The following is a 25,348-nucleotide window of genomic DNA, read 5'->3' as shown; positions in this document are numbered from 1 at the left end:
GGATTTGTTTTCTTGGATTCTTATTTCAAGAGAACGTCCAGTCTGTCCAAAATAAGAGAGATCACAGTTGCATGGAATTTGATAAACTCCAGGAAGAGATAAAGTTGAGCGTTTGTCTTTAGGAGAAGGAAAATGAGAAAACAATTTGTTAATAGGTGAATACGTAGTTTTTAAATCATATTTCTTTAAAATTCTTGCGATAGGTTCTGAAATACCGGAGATATTAAGGAATAGGCACTTGACGTATTGAAACTTTGTTGTTTTGTGGAGGATTATAAGAATTGAGAAAACGTTGCGTACTTTTTTCAGAAAAGCCATTGATTTTCATGTGTTGTTGGATAGTACAAAGTTCTTTCCGTAGATAATCAAAAGTAGAACAATTAGTTTTGGCTCTTCTGATGAGGCATTTTATAATTCCTGTTTTTTGACATGGATGATGGGCTGATTCTTTAAGAATATAACGACCTGTGAATGTTGGTTTCCTGTATATTGTAGTTGTAAGAATATTTGAAGGTGACCGGATGAGGAGAACGTCTAAAAAAGATAACTGGTTGTTTTCTTCTAATTCCATAGTAAACTTTATGCGATGATGCAAGGAATTAATACTATTTAAAAAAGAAGGTAAAGCATTTTTGCTGTGAGGTCAAATTGTAAAGATGTCATCTATATGTCTTACCCAAAAAGATGGTTGAGGGAAAATAGATGCGAAGAGGACTTTTTTCTAAATGTTCTAAATAAAAGTTGCCTAAAGCCAGAGAGAGAGGACTTCCCATGGCCGTTCCTTCTACTTGGCTATAAAATTTATTTTGACATACGAAATATCCAGAATGTATTACGATATCGAATAGTTTTATATCTTGAGGAAAGATGTCATCAAGTAATTTTAAAGTTTCCTTGAGAGGTACATTGGTATATAAAGATTCTATATCAAAGCTAACCATAAGATCTGTAGGTTGTAATGAGACATTTTTTAATTTTTCTAAGAAATCTGAGGGTTTTTTAAAAAAAAGAATCAGAGTTGCCAATGATTTCAATAATTTAGCTAGATATTTGGCTATACGGTAAGTAGGAGAATCAATACAATCTACTATTGGACAAAGAGGATAGTCAATCTTAGGGATTTTTGGAAGGCCATAAAATCTAGGAGATCTTGCAAAATGAGTTTTTAGTCTTTCAATTGTGTCTTTATCCAAACTGATGACTTCATCTAAGAGAGAATTTAATTTCTTTAGTTGTCTGTTGGTTGGATTATAATCAATTTCTTGATATGTGGAGCAATCTCGAAGCAAAAGAGAAAGTTTCCTTCTGTAATTTGCTGAGTCCATAACTACTGTTGCTTTTCCCTTGTCAGATTTAGTGATAACGAGGTGATTATTTTTTCTCAAGGACTGTAAAGATTTCATTTCAGAAGTAGGTTCGAACGTTTGTTCAAGGAAAGCATGGAGGCCTTGCTCCATCGCCCCAACCTGAATCGTAATGACTATATCTATATCAAAAGTCTGGGAAAGTCTAATCAAGATTACTGATTAATCATTTTTTTTTTTTTTTTTTTAAAAGCAAATTCAATCATGTTTCTACTTCAAAATATTTCGTTTCACACTTAGTGATATAACATCACGCGGCGTGTTCTAATTTTAACGATCTATTGTTAGTATTCTAGCTTGTATTTTTTTAAACTGTTTCTTGTAATACCACTGAAGATGGTCTGCTATTTCCAGACCGAAATATTTGGTTAAATAAATATCTTTCTTGTTATTGTGGTTACGTGATTATATCATTAACACTTGTAACATGCGCACACACACAAAGACAACACAATACTAAATGAAACATGTGGGTAACTAAAGTCCTATCTAGGTGGTGCACCTTCTATGGGCATTGTAGGCAGCCTGGTATCGCTTATGATTATTGTTTTATGGAAGTTTTATTCATTTGTATTTGTTGAGGTTAAGTTGATATCTGATGCTGCTGCAGATTCCAAAAATAGTCTTCCCTTTTTAAATATACTGTGTTGGAGCATGGTGGTTTTCTTCCAGAAAATTCTGTGAGTTGTTTCCAATACTTGGTCTGCAAGGCCAGATTGACCATAGTTGATTGTAGATGTAAGATTTGTGTTCATCAAAATGGACAGTGGCTGATCTACCTGTCTGTCTGAAATAAGACAACTTGGCACTGTCTCCATTTAGGTGAACACAAATCTTACATCTGCATTTATGGTCAATCTGGCCTTGCAAACCATGTATTTGACACAACTCACAGACAGGATTTTCTGGAAGTAAACCACCATGCTTCACCATAGTAAATTTAAAAAGGAAAGACTATTTTTGGAATCTGCAGCAGCACTCAGAAATCAACCTAACCTCAACAAATATGGATGTATAAAACTTCTCAAAATTTTGGAAACAATAATCATAAGAGTTCTGAGTTTTACACCTTACACTGCCTACAAATGCCCATAGAGGGTGCATCATCTAGATAGGACTTGAGTCACCTATGTTTCATTTAGTGTGTGTGTGTGTGTGTGTTACAAGTGGTATTTGTACTCCCTGAGGATGCCTCAGTGACTGAGACATCTCAAAACCTTTCCTAGTGCTGTCAATACTCCATTGAACCTCAAACACGATTTCCAATAAAAAGGTATATACAAGGAGAGAGGAAATAAGAAAAGTCTTTTTGACTATGATATTGTTGATTGTAATATATCTTCACACTGATTCGTAACACAAACATATACAAAGGATTTGAAATTGAATATCATATTTAAGAGAATAGCATGTAAGAAAGTTTTCAAAAGAATCAAAAGAACTTGTGACTGAAATATACAGGTATTAGTTAAAAAATTTTAGAATTTGAAAATAAAAACCAAACTTTGGAGATTCAGTGATAGACCCAGAAAAAACAGTGACTGAGTCAACCAGAGAGGCATGTGGTGAGGTTGTCTGCAAGGATAGAAAAATCGTTTGGAGGCTTAATGGAATCTATACAGCACTCAGAAAGGATTACAACAGAATTTAATTCTTCCTATATTTCGTCTCAGTCAATGAGACATCTTCAGGGATTACACAAAAAAACTAATGTAACATAAATACAAATAACAAACAATTCTAAGCCTAACCACGTGGGTGACACTAAAGTCCTATCTAGGCAGAGAGCTCTAAGGACAGTTGTAGGTGGCCTGGAATGTAAAGTGGGACATCTGGTAATAAGCGTTTCCCAAATCTTAGGAAGCTTAATGCAACCATATTTGTTAAGATTTGGTTGATTCCTGAGAGCTACTGCTGATTCTAAGAATAGTCTCTCTCTTTTGAATTTGCTGTGGTGGAGCATGGTGGTTTTTTTTTTTTCCATGAGATCCTGTGGGTTGTATCCAAGACATGGTCAGCCAGGCCTGACTGACCATAGTCGTGGTTGCAGATGTATGACTTATGTTCCTCCAAACGGATAGTAGCTGATCTGCCTGTCTGTCCAAAGTACACCAGTTTACAGGAACAGGGTACTTTATAGACTCCAGGCACTGAGAGAGGAGGGAGCTGATCTTTTGTAGAGCAGATAAGGGTAGCAAGTTTGCGGTGGGGCTTAAATGCAGTGTATAGGTTGTACTTTTTTTAAAATCTTGGCTATTTTTTTGGACGTGCCACGGATGTAGGGTATGGTATATTCGGGGGGGGTCTAGCGGGGTGTAGTACCAAGCTGGTGCGGTTATAAATGTGGAGGGCTTTTTTGGAGTGAAAGTTGATCTTTAGCTTAACACTGCTACTTGTGCCACCCTCTCCGTGACGAACACCGCCATTAGCTCCTTACAAACTGAGCTCTCCAATGTACTTAACCCTCAACTTTGGTCTATTCTCTCTCACATCTTGAAAGCTTCCACACAGAAAGAATTTCAAAAAATAAAAAATAAACATATGAAGAAATTTAACAATCTTTGTAAAGCCAAGCCGCAAGTGCAAATTCAACTGCTCCAAACAGTAGTTAACTTATCATCCAAAAGGCTCAATGACGATGCCGTCAGTGCCCTAAGCCTCGGCGACAATTTCGTGGTTGCTCCAAAAGAAGTGCCGGTGCTTAATGTGATGTTGAACGTCGAATGCAGGATCTGTCACTTAGGGCTGGAGATAGCTAACAACATTGGGCTTGACGTCGCCAACATCCTTGCCTCCAAAAAGTAATTTATCGTCCTCCCAACGCACTGTGCTCATGAAATTACGAAAAGAAAAAGTATCGTCATCAAGCTGATAAGGATAATGCCATGGAATACAATTGAAAAATGGAGATTATCCTCCGAGATTGCTCTACCTACACCCCGCTAGAACACGACCCTAGAAAGACACAAGTTAAAAAACTTACTTAAAAAAGTGTCTTCCTGGCCCTCGGAAATCACAAAAAACCTAACCTTTCTGTTCCCATCTCCCCTGAATATGTGGTTTACCAAAAATCCACAAACCCAATTCCCCACTAAGACCTATAGTAGATGCTACAAACTGTCAAAACAGTTGGCCAACTCTCTGACCCACCCACTGGACTTTCCACATCCTATATAAAAAAACTCATCATCATCATCAAATTCCTGCCATGTACCCTCAAGGGGTGTACAGGATATGACAGTACTACATGAAAAAATTACATCATTACTAACTTCTTATCTACAATTTTCCTCCAAATCAGTCTGTTACTTGTGAAGACTCCAACATTATCAGATCTTATATTTCTATCGTCTAAGGCACTTTGTACCGTATCAATCCACCTATATCTTGGTCTTCCTCTGGGTCGTTTTCCTGCCAACCTGGCAGAGAACACTTGTTTTGCTAATCTTTCCTCTCCCATTCTATTTAAATGACCATACCACCTGAGATTAGCTCTGCTAACGAATTCCTGGATGCTGACAATGTCAAGTTCTTTACTAATATCCTCATTTTTAATATGATATTGCCATTGATGCCATCTGTTCACGCCTCGAATCTTTCTCAGGACTCTCATATCTGCGGTCTCTAGTCTTTGGTCAAGTGTTTTACTTCTGACCCAGCTCTCGGATCCATAAGTTAAAACTGGTTTGAACACTGTCTTGTATACAGCTAATTTAGTGTTCCGACTAATTTCTCTCTTACTCCATATGAATTTATTCAATTGACTTCCCACCACACCAGCTTTGCTGATTCAGTTGTCTATTTCTATGTTTAATTTACCATCTTCAGTAAAAATCGTGCCTAAGTAGCTGAAATGTTTTACTTGTTCCACAGGTTCTCCATTCACAACACAGTTGACATTTTCAATGATTCTGCATATTTTCATTGTCTTTGTCTTTTTATTACTGACCTTCATACCATATCTATTACAACAGCTATTCAATTTAGTCAGAGAATCTTGCAGACTTGTAGTGGATTTATTTAGAAGTATAACATCATCTGCATAAAGCAAAGAGCTGACATTAACATCTCCAATTTTGATATCAGGTTTAATACCACTTTCCTTCATAATGTGATCCATATAGATAATGAATAACAGAGTTGATAATGTACATCCTTGTCTCACACCAAATTTAACATTAAACCATCTTCCTGTACTTCCTTCAATTCTAACTGCTGACTCACAACTCAAATAAAGACTAAGTATTGCTTGATATAATGCCCCATTGACACCATATAACTGCAGCGTATTGAATAGCTTCTCTCTTGGCACCTTGTCATATGCCTTTTCCAAATCGACAAAACTTAAATACAGATCTTTGTTATATTCCCATGCTTTCTCGATTATTTGTCGTAAAGTGAAGATCTGATCCTGACAGCCTCTGTTTGGCCTGAATTCAGCTTGTTCTTCACCAAGCTTTTCTTCCACAATTCTTATCAACCGTTTCTCAAGTATACTTGCAGAGATCTTGCCAGAAACACTCAGTAGGGAAATACCTCTGTAATTCTCACATTCAGTTTTGTTTCCCTTTTTATATATGGGTACTATGAGAGCTCTACTCCAATCATCGGGAATTCGTCCCTCTGTCCAGGCTTTCTGAACTATGCAGTGCAGCCACTGTAAGACTCTTATACCACCATACTTCAGCATTTCTGGTCGAATATCATCTACTCCTGCTGCCTTTCCACATTTCAAGCCTTTGATGACTTTTTCTACTTCAGGTATGGATATGTATTCCTGACTGCATGCCTGGTCAGTGTTTTTTATCACAGTGCTGTCATCACTGCTTGTTTCATTAGCAGTTTTTCAAAGTAATTACTCCATACTTCAAGGATATCTTTTTCTCCTGTTTTCATGTCACCTTTATCATCTCTAACTCCTTTTAGCACTCTTTCCTCCATTCCTAAGCTTCTTCTACAACCTCCAGAATATTTTGCCACCTTCTTGATATTTATTTTCTATATTCTTGCCAAAATCCTCCCATGACTTTTATTTAGCTAGTTTTACACACTGTTTAGCTTTCTTACATTTGTCTCTGTATTCTGTAAGAGTAAAAGCTGACTTATTTACCAGGAACTTTTGATATGCTTTCTTCTTTTCCTTCACTGCCTCTTTAACTTCCTGTGTCCACCAGGGAGTTCTGATTTTTTAATCCTTGCACACAACCTCACCACATGCCTCTCTGGCAGAATCAATGTTTTCTTCAGAGTTTGCCACTGAATCTCCAAGGCTTGATTCCTGTTCTCAAACTCTTTTATTTTATTTTCAATAATCTTTCTGTATTTTAGTCTACAGTTCACATCTGAGAGCTGCTCAACTTTTATTCGCTTTAAAACTTTCTTACATGTTATTCTTTTCAATATGAAATTCAATTTTATCCTGCTCAAGACTAAATAGTGATCACTTCCAATTTCAAATCCTCTGCACTCTGGTGTCCTGCACCAGGGAGAAAACATCACTATCAACAATAACATAGTCAATGAGACTTTTCTTATTCCTAGCCTCTTCTCTCTATGTGAATTTGTGCTCATTTTTATGTTGAAACATGGTGTTAGTAATAACCAGTCCATGTCCTGAGCAGAAATCCAACAGATATTTGCCATTATTATTAGCTTTGCTCTTTTCACCAAATTTTCCCAAAATATTTTTGTATGTCTCACAATCATTTCCTACTCTGCTATTTAGATCCCCAACAAGGACCAACTTTTCCTTTTTCATTGTGTCAGTTGCTTTTTCCAAAGTCTCAAAAAATTCCTCCACTTCTACCTTAGTAGAACCTTCTGTGGGACCATAGGCACAAATAAGTCTCATTGTTCAGTTCCCCATTCTCATATTTGCCCACATTAATCTACTTGAGACTGACTGCCATTCAAGAAGATTTGCCTCGTATTTTGTGTTGAATACTATGGCTACTCCTTCTTTTCCTTGATTTTCATTGCCTGAATATAACATTTTGTATTTATTGCTCAGAAAGATCTCACCAGTTTTGGTCTTTTTTGTTTCAGTCACCCCTATTATGTCGATCTGGTACTTATCTAATTCCTCAGCTAGCTCCATTTCTTTGCCATTCAGGCTTCTTACGTTGATAGTACCGATCTTTAACTCTGGTGATGTTGAGTTGGGGTTTGTTTTCAGATTTGTTCCAGTTGCTGACTTTTCGCTGTTCGCCCTGGTTCCCTGGCAAAAACAACGGGGGCCTTGTTTAACCGGACGACACCCCAGCCGGCATGAAATTTTGTCATGTTGTACCATCATTTTTTATTTTGGTTTAACCAGTAAGAATACAATTTGGTTGGCTAAATCCCAAATTGCCAGCCCATCCTTGTTCGTTCAGTATCGAAGTAGATACCCAACAGGGTGCACCACGAGAAGGTGAGGATTGGACATTAGGTCAGAAGCCCTGGTCAGTTCTCCACATTCCTTTAAAGGCTATGTGGAGGTCTCCTCTCAGTTATACAGCTTTGACCCTTTTAAAAACTCTGCCCATTTCAAAACCCACATAGAAAATTTAACCTTAAATAACACAGAAATATTGGTAAGCTTTGACATCTTCTCATTGTTTATCAATTCCCTTAATTGATACATTAACACTCTTAAAAAACATTTTTCCTTCTGACATCTTAGATTTCTTTTCCTTTGCCATCTATTCTGGTTATTTTTCTTGGAAGAACAAAATCTACAAGCAGATAGAGGGAACTGCCATGGGTTCCCCCTTCTCATCCCCCTCTTGCCAATTTTTATATGGAAGATTTTGAAAAATGAGCCATAGACTCAGCCCCTCTCAAACCTTCTATCTGGCTAAGATATGTAGACGATGTGTTCTCTATTTGACTTCATGGCCCAGTCACATTAGACTCCTTCCTCAGTCACCTCAACAGCCTACATCCAAGAATCCAGTTCACAATGGAAAAGAACAGTTGTTTACCCTTCCTAGACAGCTTAGTTACACACCTTCCCAATGGCACACTTTCCATCATGGTATATAGAAAACCCACGCACACAGGCAGACACATTCACATTCAACTCTCCCATCACCACCCCGCTCAACAATATGCGATTATTAAAACTCTTACTAAGAGAGCCCACAATCTTTGTTCCAGTGGAACCATCCTTACTACTGAGCTCGACCACATACACAACACTTTCCTCTCCAATGGCTACAACAATCACAGCATTAAAAAAATAATCAGGTCCTCCCCCATTCCCCAGTCTTCTCTCCAGAAACAGTTCAGTAATGCCGTCACCATATCCTACATCCATGACACATCCAAAAAAAAATAGCCAAGATTTTAAAAAAGTACAACCTACACATAGCATTTAAGCACCACCGCAAACTTGCTACTCTTATCCGCTCTACAAAAGATCAGCTCCCTCCTCTCTCGATGCCTGGAGTCTATGAAGTACCCTGTTCCTGTAAACTGGCGTACTTTGGACAGACAGGCAGATCAGCTACTATCCGTCTGGAGGAACATAAGTCATATATCTGCGATCATGACTAAGGTCAGTCAGGCCTGGCTGACCATGTCTTGGATACAACCCACAGGATCTCATGGAAAAAACCACTTTGCTCCACCATAGCATATTCAAAAGAGAGAGACTATTCTTAGAATCAGCAGCAGCTCTCAGGAATCAACCAAATCTTAACAAATATGGTTGCATTAAGCTTCCTAAGATTTGGGAAACGCTTATCACCAGATGTCCCACTTTACATTCCAGGCCACCTACAACCGTCCTTAGAGGGTGCTCCACCTAGATTGGACTTTAGTGTCACTCATGTGGTTGGGCTTAGTATTGTTTATTTGTATTTATGTTACATTAGTTTTTTTGTGTAATCCCTGAAGATGTCTCGTTGACTGAGATGAAATATAGGAAGAATTAAATTCTGTTTTGATGCTTTCTGAGTGCTGTATGCAATCCATTAAGCCTCCAACATGATGTCCTCGCAGCACTTAAGCGTCTACACACGGATAGAAAAATCAGAATCCCATGGGGCGGGGGGTTCAAGATGTTGTTAAGGAAAAGAAGCAAGCATGTTGACAAGTTCCTGGCAAGAAGTCAGCTTGTACTCTGAGAGAATACAAAGTAAATTGTAAGAAATCAAACCACTGTATAAGCCTAGCTAAACTAATGAGAAAGCTCTGGTAAGAACATAAAAAAATAAATATCAGTAAGGCAGCAAAATATTCTGGAGGCTCTTGAAAAAGCTTGGGAATGGAGACAAGAGTGCTGTAAAAGAAGTCAGATGATTGACTAGAATATCTTCAGTTTTCATGTCACTTCTGACAATAAAACTGAAGATATATATTCTAGTTGTTTGGAATAATTACTTTGAACCATTCAGGAGAAAAAGAGGAATGTATTTGCAATCTGTAGAAACTCAAATCTCTCCTTCCCCAGCACTATTCATCTCAACCTTCCAAATTACAACTCCTTTTGACCCCAGGGTGGCATCTGCACATTCAACCATTCTAACATACCTTGCCAGAGAGCAGGCCAGCTTTGACCTTCTTTGGTTGAAAATATCCCTTCTCCACTCAGTGAAATTCATTTGCTGTCTCTATTGCTCCCCTAATGCAACCAACCATTCTGAGCTCTTTAATTTCTTCCTGAAAATTGATTTTCTCCATTCCCACTTTCCCAACCACAAAATCATCCTCCTAGGAGATTTTAATCTCCACAACACAACTGACTTTCCTCCTCCTCCAGTTGTACACATCTTGCATGCAGAGATGCTGAAACGTTCAGATGTCAACCAGGATACTTGATAACCCAAACCACTCTCCAAATACCCTAGATCTCTTCCTCACCAATGACTTCCAAATATACAGTGAATGTAATGACAGCTGTTTCAAAACTCAGAACTAATTCATGTCTATTATTGAGATTCAAAACGAAAATCAAGAGACCAAATGGCCACTGTTAACAACGCTACAGGCCAAGACGTCTATAGACGTCAAAGTTATCATTGTTACGAAGTGCATATTAAAATTGTAATACCATTGATATTACATTGAGATATATGATGGATACGAAGTGTATGAGAATGCATATTTGATTATTAATGGCTGGTAAGGTGGTTAATACAGCAATTACATATTACCAGTGTATTGTATAGGAACACATGAATAACTCAGAACTATATATGTATAAATAATATACACAATTATATGTATAAATAATATACATATAACATTCTTCTATATAATTCCCTAAGGATTACTACTACTAAACAAGTAGACTACTTAAATACTTTATTTCCTTTGTTATGCCACTGCTTAACTATATGGCAGTTCTAATATGTACTGTTGCATTAATAAATACAAACAATATTTAAAATATAAAGAGCCAGTAGGCTTCATCTCCTAGGAGATGTATGATGTTATACATTATGGTGGGAGGTCACTACCCAGACAGGTTTCAATTTTTATTGAGATCTCATCAGTGAGTAGCTAGACCAAAGTATAATACTAAGGGTATAGTGAAAAGAACTTATATACTCTGCTATACAAGTTGTCAAAAAGGTGCACCCATAAATTATTTAAAATATAAAGCGCCAATAGGTTTCATTTCAGCGATGTAAACATTATTTAAATTAAGGGGATATTAATTCCCATGTTTTAAAACCGAATAAGAAACTCAAAGATCGGAATCAAAGAGTTTCATGCTGAAACTCTTACACTAGTAGTCGCCCGATACGTTTATAGTTACTATATTCGGCATGAAACTCTTTGATTCCGATCTTTGAGTTTCTTATTCGGTTTTAAAACAATGTGGGAATTAATATCCTCTTAATTTAAACAAACAATATATTTTTCATGTAACAAAACTTTAGAAATAAGTAGAAATAAAATTTATCCTTAATAATGATTGTGAGATATTTACAGACACACATTGATGAATTTGTTTGCAAAGATAGAAAAATTACAATTCCATGGTGGGCTAGAAGTCACCAAAGCTACATGTAAGAGTAACTAAAACAAAAGTCATGGGAAGACATAAGAAGAGAGAAGATAAATAACAGCAAGATGACAGTGTTCTGAAAGCTATTGATAAAGCTTACAAATAGACAAGAGTACTGTAAAAATCAGAAATTAAAAACAAAAGTGACAAAATCTGAAGATAGATATTCTAGTTGTCTTGAATAATTATATTGAAAGATCATTAAATGAATCAAGAAGTGATCAGGAGTATGTATCAACGCTTGAGGTAAACAGCACCACCAAAAATCTGAAATGTGAAAGTCAGCTGTAGGAGATGGTATTGAATCAGAAATGTTCACTTTTTTTTTTATAATGTTGGGCCCATATACGAGATGTTGGCTGGTCAACCTATAGTACTTTAGTACCATATATAATCTTTCAATATAATAATTATATTGAAAGATCATTAAATGAATCAAGAAGTGATCAGGAGTATGTATCAACGCTTGAGGTAAACAGCACCACCAAAAATCTGAAATGTGAAAGTCAGCTGTAGGAGATGGTATTGAATCAGAAATGTTCACTTTTTTTTTTAATGTTGGGCCCATATACGAGATGTTGGCTGGTCAACCTATAGTACTTTAGTACCATATATGGGTAGTGGGATGGGAAAGGAGAAACTTATTGACATTCGATTTAAAAGCCTGTATATCGTATTCCTTGGGAAATAAATCGGGGGAAGACTGTTCCACAGTACAGCAGTAGAAGGGATGAGGGAGGAGGAAAAGAAACTTGTTTTGTGGGTTTCAAGCTGTACAGTGAAAGAATGTTGGGCGGCGGCTGTACGTGTTCCAATGGGCTTAGTACAGAGTGGGGGAATTATTGAAGAGAGGACAGATTTTAGCTCTTGAGCACAATGTTAGAGTACGATAGGAGAGATGCTGTCAGAACTAGATGACTTTGTTGTGTTCAGGTTGTTTATTCTTCTTTGTCTTTCTGCTGAAAGGCCAGGAGGCATATGGTGCTCATTTACTGGTATAGAAGGTGATTTATTGTGTGCTTTTTCTTTGGGTGCTATAACAGTGGTGCCATCTGAATGGGAGGGCGGTGGGAGCACAGGTGAGAGAAGTTGCATCTGATGGCTTTTGCAAGCAACCAGAAGGTATGGCTAGTGTTTGAAGAAGAGACAAGTTTTCTGCTAGTGGCTTTTATGAAATTGGATTTGTTGCTAGTTGATTTACATTTATTGCATGCTTCTGAATAGGCTGAGTATGAAGCTTGGGTTCTTGCTGCAAGCCACCTGTGGTAAGCTGAGTTTTTTTTTTTCTTGAACTGCTATACAGCAATCTTATTAATGTGCCTCCAATTACTGTCTTTTTTTTTTTTTTTCGATACCCAAATTCAATTAGTGTGCCTATATACATCTTAAAAATAAATGCTACAGATCTTAAAAAATTTCTATCTATACATTTTTTATGGCTAACTATTTTAAAAAATCACTCACTAGGATGAAATAATTCAGTTACCGATTTAAAACATTTTACAAATTTATTTTTAATGGTATAACAATACTGCACTATTTCTATGTACACTATGTTCCAAATTTGTTGTCTGCTAATTACATAGCGTTTTGCTTATCATATCTCGTGCCTCCTTTGCAATGTTATATGAGTGTGTTTTTCTTACTTTTTTATTTTAAAGTATTTTCCCAAGCTTTAATCATGAGTTAAAGAATTAGTGAGCAAAAAAAGTGGGAGTGTAAAAAAGATTCAAAAAGTAATCTCATTGGAAGAAAAACTTAAAATAATAAAGAAAAATGAACAAGGCGAATCCAGAGCAAAGATAGGACAACAACACAAAATGGGTGAATTAAAATGGGGGGGCAAAATTTAGAAATTGTCAGGTAAGCAGTAAGATCATATACTCAGTGTTAGGCAGATGATTTAGGGATATATAAAGGTTCAAGATAGCAGACAGAGGCCAACATATGAAATAAGGTGAAGGAAAGAGTAGTGACCACTAAATCAAATAGCATTATACAAAGGGGAGATAAAAACAAGACATAACACACATTAATCAAGGGATTGCTGTATACAACTTTAATGGATGCTATGTACTTTTTAGTTCTACCAATGTGGGTTTACGAATTACCAACATTAACAAAGTCATATGTTTCATAAATACGCATTGATAGAACTAAAAGATTTTCACAAGAAGATGCAGAAACCTGCCAAATAATAATGACTCAGAAAACAGTTGATTTTTCCTACTCAAGTATTTAACATCACCATATTGACAGTTCATATATCACAGCACAACAGAAAGAGCAGCATTGTTTTTGACTTGTTGAATTCAAGTTTCCAGTTACTGGCCAAAGGAAATCCAGGCAGGATACATAGTATAGTGCTGAAGTTAGAAGTAAATCACAAAGCCTGCTTGTATTGGAAATGTTATCGCAAAGAGAGATGACAGCGTAATTTTCAACTACTTTGCCATTCTTCATCAGGGAGCATAAGTAACATACCATGTACATGAATATGCTATAAAATTATGCAATTCTTTATCCATATGGAATAAAGAATGGCATAATTTTATAGCATGACGAAGCCTTGCAACATTATGGCTCCCTAGTAAATAACCTAGGATATGATGAGACTCACTCTTGGAAGAATGGGATCCGTTATATCCTGGTTCACCAGATTTGAATTTTGTGGCAGTACATAAAGAATATTAGGTACTTAATGTAGGGAGAGAAATGGACAGAGAGCTGCATTGGCAAATAATCACTGTTTATGATTTTGTTATATTAGATCTCCATATGGGCATGCCATAAAAAAAGCCATTAGAATTTGGTTAGTTATTGCATCTGTGAGTGAAAATGTGATATATATATATATATATATCATAAACTAGCCAAGCTGTAATTTGGTTTTGCTTACAGATGTAGAAACTAATCAAATTGTAGTGGCTTTTATTAGCCAAATAGACATCCTTGTGAAGATTTACTGAAATTTATCATAACAATATTTCTTGCTAAGTGTGCGTGTGTGAGAGTGATTGCTTACAGTACTCTTTATGAATCAATTATGGATTTACATTTTGATCACTGCAAGCTCTGTTTCGTGTAACTGGATGATCCAGATATCTAAATGTTGAATGTTTTGTAATATATATATATATATATTTTTTTTTTTTTTTCCTTTTCAGTTTGTAAATATTACTGTATTAAAATTTTATAAGCTAATAAATAGGTAACAAAATATTAAACTATGCTAAATTTTTCTTAATTTAGAATGCTTGTTCAAAACTTCACAAAGAATTGAAAAATTATGCACTATGTATGAAAGGTAAGATTCATTATTTGTTTTTACAATACTTTTTTAATCATCAGTTTTGATTTTTTTAAATATTAGCAGAATTTGTAGAGATGGACATTTCCCTTTTCAGGAAAAATTTTATCTAGATAAATTGCTTGAGAGTGTGGAAACAGTGAATTAGACAGTTTGAGTAGCTTTGTATACGTGTGTGGGAGCATTCACGATGAATCATTTGAGGTCTGATGACACCTTTTAATTTTAAAAGAAAATGTCTCGTGGAAATATATTCACTTCAGTTGATTTTCCATTTAATTCAGAATACATTGTAATAGTTGGCTCTTCACTGATATTACAGAAAAGAACTGAATTCATGTGGAATGAATTGCACTAGAGGTATTCAAAATTGTTCAAACCATTTTTTATATTTGCATATGACAGGATAAAAACAAAAATTCAAGGATTGGAATCATTGACAGTTTTGGGAAAAACAAGCAACAGAGTCAGTGGCAGAACCATATTATTTCAGAGTTCCTTTCACACATTGGAAACGGCTTCTCTAGTTAAATGAGAAACTTTACCAATAAGAGAGAATTTTGCAAGAAAACTGTTAATAGAAAAGTGAGCTTTTGATCACAGTTATCCTAGTACTAAGTCATCTGTGAATGTTTTTGCACATTCACATATATACATATGTTTAGACACATATACATATGTGAATGTGCAAACACATACACAAAACAGTCTTATACTAAAAACTTATCTGAAATTGCAGTTATGATAAACACATTTATCCTGATGACTAATGAAATGTTAACATGCTCCTAATTATGAAAATATGATTAAGCCTAGTGAAATTCTATTGATATTAAAATTGATGAACTCCTGCTGAGGACTAGCAAGATACTCTTAAGAACATTTATTGAATTCATAATAACTGTATACAGCAAATATTGCAAAGTTTTTTTATTAAAAACCAGTTCCGGCCTGATTGTTTGAATGGTTAGTATATCTGTTCTCTAACCAACTGACTGTGGGTTCGAATCTACTGTAGAGAACCCTGCTCATTGGAGGCCTGAAATGGCTTGAAAACAGTTCCATGTTTTGTCTCTAGAGCATGGTTTCCAGGCTACGTAAAAAGTAATAAAAATACAAATCCATTGTATTTTTATTACAAAATACAAATACAAAACCTTTATCCTATCCATCGTACAAATCTACTATAGGATAATAAACCTTTTGTGGTGAGAACCTCATTAAAAAAAATTATAGGAGAATGCCATTATTTTGTAAAGATAGCGAAGTTATTATCCCTCTTTATAATGGTATCATTTGGCTATATCTTGACTACTATACACAGATTTGATCACTTGGGTTTCTTGGGGACCACGAAGTGGTAGAGAAAATTCAGACATGAGTGACTAAGCTGGTGACAGGTCTATGGAATGCTCCCTGTGATGATAAGTTAAGGTTTGTGGGTTACATTTTGTTGATACTTAGAAAACATGATAAAAACTTTTAAGATATTAAAGGGGATTTATAAAATTGATGCAAAGGAAATTTTTTAATATAGTCAGAGAACTGGGAGTCATCTGTGGAAGTTGTGTAAGAATGTGGTTGGGGGGGGGGAGCAGACCAGATTTTTTGCATGGAAAGTGGTGAATGAGCGGAACAGATTGCCATTCTGTGTATTGTGTAGATAATAGTTTGGATCTCCCACGATGAGTCTCTGGAGATACTGCATAATATTTTTTTCAGCTATTACAGCTTATACATGTGAATCAGTGGTTATATGCTATTATATCTTCCAACATAATTGGAAATAATAATAATAGCATATAATGTTAATTGCTTTCCCTTTATTGCTAATAAAAAAAATATCCTCCTTTATGCTGAGTAAAGTCAACTTGTCAGAATTTTAGAAGTTACGTATGAAAGAAGATTTTGATTTTTTTATGGTGCAAGCTGGTAGTTTAGAATCCAATCTTATATCCTTAAATACTCAGTCTTTCATCTGTATCCTGTTAAAAGCTATAGCAAAGTTATAAATTTCTGATGGCAGTTCTTTATAGATAAGTCAACTATAAAACTCACTATTTCATACAATAATACTGGCTGGAGTTAGGAATATGAGGTGGTGGTAATTTTCTACCATATTCTTCTCATGTAGGTCTGCACATCTTCATTCGAAATAAACTCTAACTACTGCTCATAACTAAGGGTGGATACAAAAACAAAGAATTTAAATTCTGTGTTAGTGATTCAGTATTTCATGAGGACCCATCCTTACTCCTTGACTTTTGCTGAACTTTGATGATAAAACTCCAGACTTGTAGAAAGTGAGGATTTTAGTTCTATTTCGAACTGTTAGCCATGACACCATCTTTAGCCTGAAGTAAAAAATAGATTAAAGTTATAGTAACTTTTAAGTATGTAATAGTTTGTTTTATTTGAACTATATACAAAAAAAGTTCAAAATTTTTAACACTGTATATGATAGGTATCTATCATATACCAATTTTATTTTTTAGAATCTTTCAGCTGAGATTTAAGAAACATAATGAAAATATTTTTCAAAAAGTGCAGCAATATTTTACTGCTTCCAAAATTTGATAGCAATTTACCATATATCAGACCTCGTTGTTTTAGTGATCTATGTAGTTGACATTTTAAATATATTTTTAATTAAAGGATAATTTCTCCCTTCTCCAGGAATGCAAGCTGCTAGTAAAAGTCTAATGGAAACCATATGCGAATTGTATGAGCCAGAATGGTCAAAGCATGACCAAATTCCAGTAAAAGCCCAGGTAAAAGCATCATCTCCATATTTATATTTGTGAAGTTGAGTCAAATACAAGTAGACACATCAAAAGATAATTGCAGGTGAAGATTTAGCCTTCATTCATAATTACTAAAATAATTAATAAAAGAAAATCATTAAGACATTGGTATGTGGAATATTAAATGGGAATTAAATAGTTTTGCTGTTTTTCCATGGTTTTTTGGTTATTTTGCTTTTATTACTCTCATTATTTAGGCCATTGCCATCATTCAGCTCTTGAATTACTGGTATTGCTTTTTGTTGAATTAGGATTTCAGAAACATATTCATTATTTACTTATTTCTAGAGACTCATTTTTATCACTGTTTTAGCAGAACTGCTTTAATTATAGAAAACTTAATGAGTGGATTTTCTTTGTTCATAAAACCTTGATATTATATATAGATTCCAAATGATTGCACTTAATAGGATGGTTTTTGAAGTTTATATGGTGTCGTCCTCCCAGTCTTAGAAACATTTTTATCATACTTCCTATCTGGGTTGCATTACATAATTTTCACAGATAGCCTTACATTCAGTAACTCATCTATCCACAAATTTGTGAATTATGACTAAGTTTATATAAAAGATATACATATAGTAATATTGATGCATAAAAATCAGTACATCAGATATTTTAAATAATAATTGCAAAACTAATCATATTCATAACTTGTATAAAATTATGAATATATTTAGTGTGCTGGATTAGATTGTGTTTCTGCATAAAGTAATTTCTCTTATTGTGGTATTCCTAATTTTCAGATTCATACACCTAACATTGCTCTTTTACTTAAACTGCCAAGTTAGTTATTTCAGTGTTACTTCACATCCCTTTACTGTGTTTCATGTTTAGAAATACATGTTAATAGTATATAGTGTTGTTTCATTGTTTTTAGGGTGAGGTCTCAGAAATAGTTTATTTATTAATCTAGCTAAAATTATTTGAAGTGCCCTTATAATAATCAAGAATGAAAAATGTGCTATAGTTAATGTTCTAGCAAGTAAGGTAATGAAGTAAGTAATGAAAATGACTTGGATTTCATGTTTTTATTAACAAGTATATCTTTGTGTATAAACTAATTAAAAAATTAGTCTACATGAAAAAATATAACGCATACTGTGTAGTGTTTAAAACTCAATAAAATTGATATGAACATAAAGCTTATAAAACTAAGTTCTGTAGGAAGTTTTTGGTATTGAGACCACATTATAATATAAGGAGTTTAATAAAAAATAAACTATTAAAACCCAACAAATTAAAATGTGACAAATTAAAACATAAGTTTTGTCTACACAACAAAAGCCTATTAACAATTAATTACACATTAGATGTTTTTGATAACTTCAACTATTAAATATAATTGATAAACCAGAATACGAATGGTAAATTTGTTACTGTATGCATGTTGGAATTTACCATTTGTATTCTGGTTTATCAATTATATTTAACAATTAAGTTCAAAAGCATCAAAAGCATCTAATATGTGTAATTAATTGTTAATAGGCTTCTGTTATGTAAAACTTATGTACCACTACCCTTGATGATGTAAGTCTTATGACATATGAAACTTGTTGAATTTTAATTGCTTATTTTTTATTAAACTCCTTATTTATAATGTGATCTCAATAATGAAAACTTCCCACATAAATAAAGTTTATTAATTACCTGAGTTGGCTTTCTCAAATCAAGCATCAATGCACACCAATAGTATTTTAAAAACACTGACATTCAGAGCTTACATGGATGTCACTGCTAAATCTAGGGATTGGTTATAATTCACATGGCTTAAATAGATAATACAGGTCTCTTGGGTTAATAGTTTTTGATGGAGAGATGTCATGCTACTTTGACCCTCTCCAAAACACAGTCTCCCCATTTGTTGCTTTGAGTCTATTAAGTTTCTTGTAACTACAACTATCTTAAGTTGAACAAACTGGCCATTCCATTACAAAATATTTCTAGGCACTAATCTCACAAAGTGAATAAACATCATAAGTCAGGCCTTGCAGTATTAATGGTATTAATAACACTAGTTACAGAATGATTTGGAAAGCCATTTGGCTTTCTCTTTGTCTCTTTGAAGAACTTGATGAAGTAGTATCTGGGGGAGGGGGAGTCCATGGCTGGAGCTCAGATATCAGGTGGAAATCTAGCTTGGATATAGTCTAAGGAATCTTTAATATGGAACATTGGTGAACAGGAGAGAAGATGCAAAAACTGACCATTATGTTAGTCTGTTGGAATGTGATGTTTTCTATGCGGCTTAAAATGGACTTAATTTTTTTGTGTGTGTGAAGGGGTTTTGCCAGCATATTGGGAGAGCATTTTAGCTAAATGTTTAGCTAATTTGTATGTGAATCAATACCATTGCCAACTGGTTGTAGGCAAGAATGGTGCGAGAGTATCTGGCACCCCTAGGCAAAGAAAATTTAGGTGCCCTATACATTGTCTCTAGTGCGCCTACATACATCTTAAAAATAAATGTTCACCAATGTCCCTTAGACAGATTTTAAAAATTTTCTATCTATACATTTTTATGGCTAACTATTTTAAAAAATCACTCACCAGAATGAAATAATTTAGTTACCAATTTAAAACATTTTACGAAGTTACTTTTAATGACATACTACACTACTTCCATGTACACCATGTATACCAGGGTTTCCCGAACTGTGTTCCATGAGAAGTTCCTAGAATTTGTCATTTTAGTTTTTGAGGCATTTTTTATGCATAAATATTTTATAATGGAAATATTTTGAGGAGAATAATATTTGAGAATATGTCGAAAAGCTCAGACCCAGAACGCCTAATATTTGTATATCGTTAATTTTTACACATCGAAACCTTTCAACATTTGGGAAAGGGAATACCGCTGGTTATGATCAGTCATAAAAATTGCCTGCAAGTGGATTATAACAATCAGCTGCATCCTCTGTTCTCAAAACTGAAGGAAATGACGTCTGTGTAGCAAATGTCAGTGACCAAGTGGCATATTTTTAAACATGGAAATATTCATGAATTATCATTAATTTTCACACATCGAAATCTTTCAACAATCGGTAAAGAGAATACTGCTGTTTATGGCTGATCATAAAAATTGCCTGCGAGCCGATTACAACAAATGGTGGCGTATAATATTTTTCGTACAAAATTTAGCTCAATTCTTTGTTGATAAGTAGAATAATAGAATTTATATTCTGAATATGTTTTATTGTCTTCCAGCTTCATGATTTTCCTTTAACTAGGCCCTGAGACATACCTTCATTCTTTTATAAAAAAAAATTAAGGTTCAAAAAAGAAATTTGAGAAACGAATTATACTTTTTCCCATAGGTTATTATATTCGATTAGTACGTTTTCGATTAATGCACCTGTTTTAAAGAATGCATTAGGCGCACTAATCGAGGAATTGCTGTATATATAAAAGAAAACCAAACTTTTCATTAATTGTAGACATGTGCTTGAATTTTTCATCAACAGATGCAATTACGGTATCAATAATTGAAAAATAAAAATCTACCTTAAATTTTTGTTTAAAATCTGTTATGAATTCATCCTCTGCTTCATACACAAATTGTTTCTTATTTTTTCTAAGTCTAACTCTTTCTTGTTCTAAATTAGGCATTACACCTAAGAACTCAGTGATTTTCCACATCTGTTAACATCTTTTCAAATTCATCCTCATTTCGGATTTTCATTAAGAAATTCTTTGTATCATTAATACAATTTATGGCACCATATATATCAAGGCTTGTATTCTGAAGTTTACTTGTAAAGTTTATTTCATAAAGTATATTATACCACATTATTAAGGATGCGATAAATTTAAACTTCCTTAAAGTTTTAAGAAGATTACTTGCTTCTAATTTCATGGTATTTCAACTTAATCCACATAAACTATCATCTTAACTATACAAATAAATAACGGAAAAACTCACGTAGAAATATTATTTAATAGTATAATTTTCGCCTGTGTGTCACAGGCATCTTCAGTACAATTAGGCACAAAAATTAAACACTAACTGACAATTCCAAAAAGCGCCACCTAAGTAGCTGGTGTAAGATAACTAAAAAGGTCAATAACTTTCCTAAAAAAAAAAAAATTAAAAAAAAAATTTAAAAAAAAAAAATTTAATACAATAAAAAGTTAGGAAAGATTAGCTGATTTGTAAAGTACTATCTCCCATAAAGGGGATAGACGTAAGCCGTCGGATCTGTTTAAGTTAGGAGAATGAAGTAGAGTTTCACATGCTTCTTTATAAAGGCGTTCCATGAGAAACTGACTTTTGTGAAGAACTCTCGTCTTTCTCCAATGAACTCTGTGTCTAGTGAAGATGACATGTTCTGCAATTCCAGACTTTTCAGGTTTAAAGTATTCAATATAAGATTGGTGTTCTTCTAGCCGAATGGAGGCAGATCTTCCCGTTTGTCCGAAATAACATAATCCACAAGAGCACGGAATCTGGTAGACACCTGGATGATTAAGATGTGGAAGCTTGTCCTTTGGAGAAGCGAGAAAGGTGGAGATTTTTCTAAACGGTCGAAAGGCAACAAAAATATTCAGTGGTTTTAAAATTTTTGCTATACGTTCACTGATGCCTTGTATATAAGGGATGGTAATGCGCGTTATTTCCTCTGTGTTTGAAGAGGGAGACATATTAAATCTACTCAAAGTTCTTTTAATGAAGCAATTCTTATAGCCATTAGATAGAAAGGAAGAAGTTATATATCGTATTTCTTTCTGTAAAAGATCGTCTGTAGAACAAAAGGAGTGGGCCCGATGAACCAGTGTTTTAATAGTTCCTGCCTTTTGACTGGGATGGTGATGAGATTCCGCATGGATATAGTGGCCTGTATGAGTCTTCTTTCTATAAACTGAGAAATGTAGGTTACCATCTGGTTGGCGAAGAATTAGAAGATCTAAAAAGGCTAACTGCTTATTTGATTCTACTTCTAGGGTAAACTTGATCCTAGGATGAAATGCGTTTAACTTATTGAGAAATTGTTGAAGTTCATCAGAAGAGCCATTCCATACAGCAAAAATGTCATCGACATATCTGAACCAATGAGTAGGTCTGGGAGAAATATTGTCAAAGATACGTTGTTCAAAATGTTCCATAAAGAAATTAGAGATAGCAGGAGAGAGAGGATTACCCATTGCTGTTCCTTCAATTTGTTGATACAACTTATTTTTAAAAGAAAAATAACCAGAATTTATTACAAAATCAAATAAGTTTACAATGTCTGAAGGAAATTCCTGTTGTAGTAATTCAATACTTTCCGAAAGAGGCACATTTGTAAATAAAGAAACAACAACTAAACTGATCATGATATCAGAAACGTCCAAATGAAGATCTGAAATTTTATTTTTAAAATCCAAAGTATTTTTTATATAAGTATCAGTTCTTCTAGTTGAAGAGGAGAGTAAATTAGATAAAAATTTTGAGATTTTGTAAGTTGGGCAACCTATACAATCTACAACTGGTCTTAACGGAATGCCTGGTTTATGAACTTTTGGAAGACCATACAATCTAGGTGGACGACCGAAGAAGGTTTTAAGTTTTTTCTTTTGATCTTCATTCCATGTAGATACATTATCTATAAGAGAATTAAGTATCTTCAATTGACTCCGGGTAGGATCCGATGTAAGAGGCCTATAAGTTGAATAGTCGCGAAGTAAAAGAGACATTTTTCTCTCATATTCCTTCCTATCTTGAATCACTACAGCCTTCCCCTTATCAGCTTTCGTAATTATTAAATTATTGTTATTCTTCAGTGATTTCAATGCTTTAAATTCAGAGTAAGAAAGATTAGGACGAGGAGGCTTGGCATGAAAAAGAATTTGTGCACATTCAAAACGTAATCTGTTGGCTGTTTTTTGGGGTAAGGATCGAATACCCCTATGTTATGAAAAAAATCCATAATAGGCACCTTATTCGGCATACCAGCGAAATCATATCCTTTTGATAAAACAAAACGTTCACAGTCTGTTAGTGGACGTCCGGAAACATTTATGACTACTTTATCTATATCAATAGTATTATTACTGGATCTAGGTAAGCTGACTAGTGATTCAAATTTGTGTTTCAGCTTGTCACGAGAATCATTGAAAACCTTTAAGTAAGAACTCGAAGATATGCGCATTACAGTAGTAAAAGTTTCAACAGTTAAATTAGATTCCAGAGCAATTTTTATATCCATAATTTCTCTATTTAAGATGGCAAGAGATTTTTTAGCTTCGTGTAGCTGAATATTTAAAAGAGACTTACTAGCTTTGAAGTAGATCCGATGAGCTTTTGGGGACCTAAAAACTTCTTTTATTTTACAACAGGTTGGAATAACCTGGGCCATCTTACATCGTTTAAGGAATATTAATCTGTTAATGCATTTGGCCTTCTTTATCAATACTTTACCGTATCTAGCAGATTGTCTGGAAATAGACTCTCCGTGAAGTCTAGCAATAAGTTTTAAAAGAGGTAAACCATGAGTAGACATAACTATACAAATAAATAACGGAAAAACTCACGTAGAAATATTATTTAATAGTATAATTTTCGCCTGTGTCACAGGCATCTTCAGTACAATTAGGCACAAAAATTAAACACTAACTGACAATTCCAAAAAGCGCCACCTAAGTAGCTGGTGTAAGATAACTAAAATGAAGATCAAAAGAAAAAACTTAAAACCTTCTTCGGTCGTCCACCTAGATTGTATGGTCTTCCAAAAGTTCATAAACCAGGCATTCCGTTAAGACCAGTCGTAGATTGTATAGGTTGCCCAACTTACAAAATCTCAAAATTTTTATCTAATTTACTCTCCTCTTCAACTAGAAGAACTGATACTTATATAAAAAATACTTTGGATTTTAAAAATAAAATTTCAGATCTTCATTTGGACGTTTCTGATATCATGATCAGTTTAGATGTTGTTTCTTTATTTACAAATGTGCCTCTTTCGGAAATTATTGAATTACTACAACAGGAATTTCCTTCAGACATTGTAAACTTATTTGATTTTGTAATAAATTCTGGTTATTTTTCTTTTAAAAATAAGTTGTATCAACAAATTGAAGGAACAGCAATGGGTAATCCTCTCTCTCCTGCTATCTCTAATTTCTTTATGGAACATTTTGAACAACGTATCTTTGATAATATTTCTCCCAGACCTACTCATTGGTTCAGATATGTCGATGACATTTTTGCTGTATGGAATGGCTCTTCTGATGAACTTCAACAATTTCTCAATAAGTTAAACGCATTTCATCCTAGGATCAAGTTTACCCTAGAAGTAGAATCAAATAAGCAGTTAGCCTTTTTAGATCTTCTAATTCTTCGCCAACCAGATGGTAACCTACATTTCTCAGTTTATAGAAAGAAGACTCATACAGGCCACTATATCCATGCGGAATCTCATCACCATCCCAGTCAAAAGGCAGGAACTATTAAAACACTGGTTCATCGGGCCCACTCCTTTTGTTCTACAGACGATCTTTTACAGAAAGAAATACGATATATAACTTCTTCCTTTCTATCTAATGGCTATAAGAATTGCTTCATTAAAAGAACTTTGAGTAGATTTAATATGTCTCCCTCTTCAAACACAGAGGAAATAACGCGCATTACCATCCCTTATATACAAGGCATCAGTGAACGTATAGCAAAAATTTTAAAACCACTGAATATTTTTGTTGCCTTTCGACCGTTTAGAAAAATCTCCACCTTTCTCGCTTCTCCAAAGGACAAGCTTCCACATCTTAATCATCCAGGTGTCTACCAGATTCCGTGCTCTTGTGGATTATGTTATTTCAGACAAACGGGAAGATCTGCCTCCATTCGGCTAGAAGAACACCAATCTTATATTGAATACTTTAAACCTGAAAAGTCTGG

The 25,348-nt window shown here is 34.5% G+C and overlaps 1 protein-coding gene across 2 annotated transcripts in view; it reads left to right on the top strand.

Moving 5' to 3' along the window:
• The window catches only part of LOC150100209 (myc box-dependent-interacting protein 1-like), a 188,989-nt gene that overhangs the window by 13,651 nt on the left and 149,990 nt on the right, over window positions 1-25,348 (top strand). For both annotated transcript variants that reach the window (XM_090402882.1, XM_090402883.1), the window contains exons 3-4: window positions 14,617-14,671; window positions 17,351-17,445. In XM_090402882.1, the coding sequence (XP_090259008.1) occupies window positions 14,617-14,671; window positions 17,351-17,445 (150 nt within the window). The remainder of the gene's footprint in view (window positions 1-14,616; window positions 14,672-17,350; window positions 17,446-25,348) is intronic.

The sequence above is a fragment of the Typopeltis vanoorti genome, chromosome 13 (assembly GCF_054136105.1).
Source record: "Typopeltis vanoorti isolate ZY-2024b chromosome 13, IOZ_Tvanoo_1.0, whole genome shotgun sequence".
Taxonomy (NCBI): domain Eukaryota; kingdom Metazoa; phylum Arthropoda; class Arachnida; order Uropygi; family Thelyphonidae; genus Typopeltis; species Typopeltis vanoorti.
Note: the sequence above shows the minus strand (reverse complement) of the source record. Positions and strands in the feature narration are given on the sequence as shown.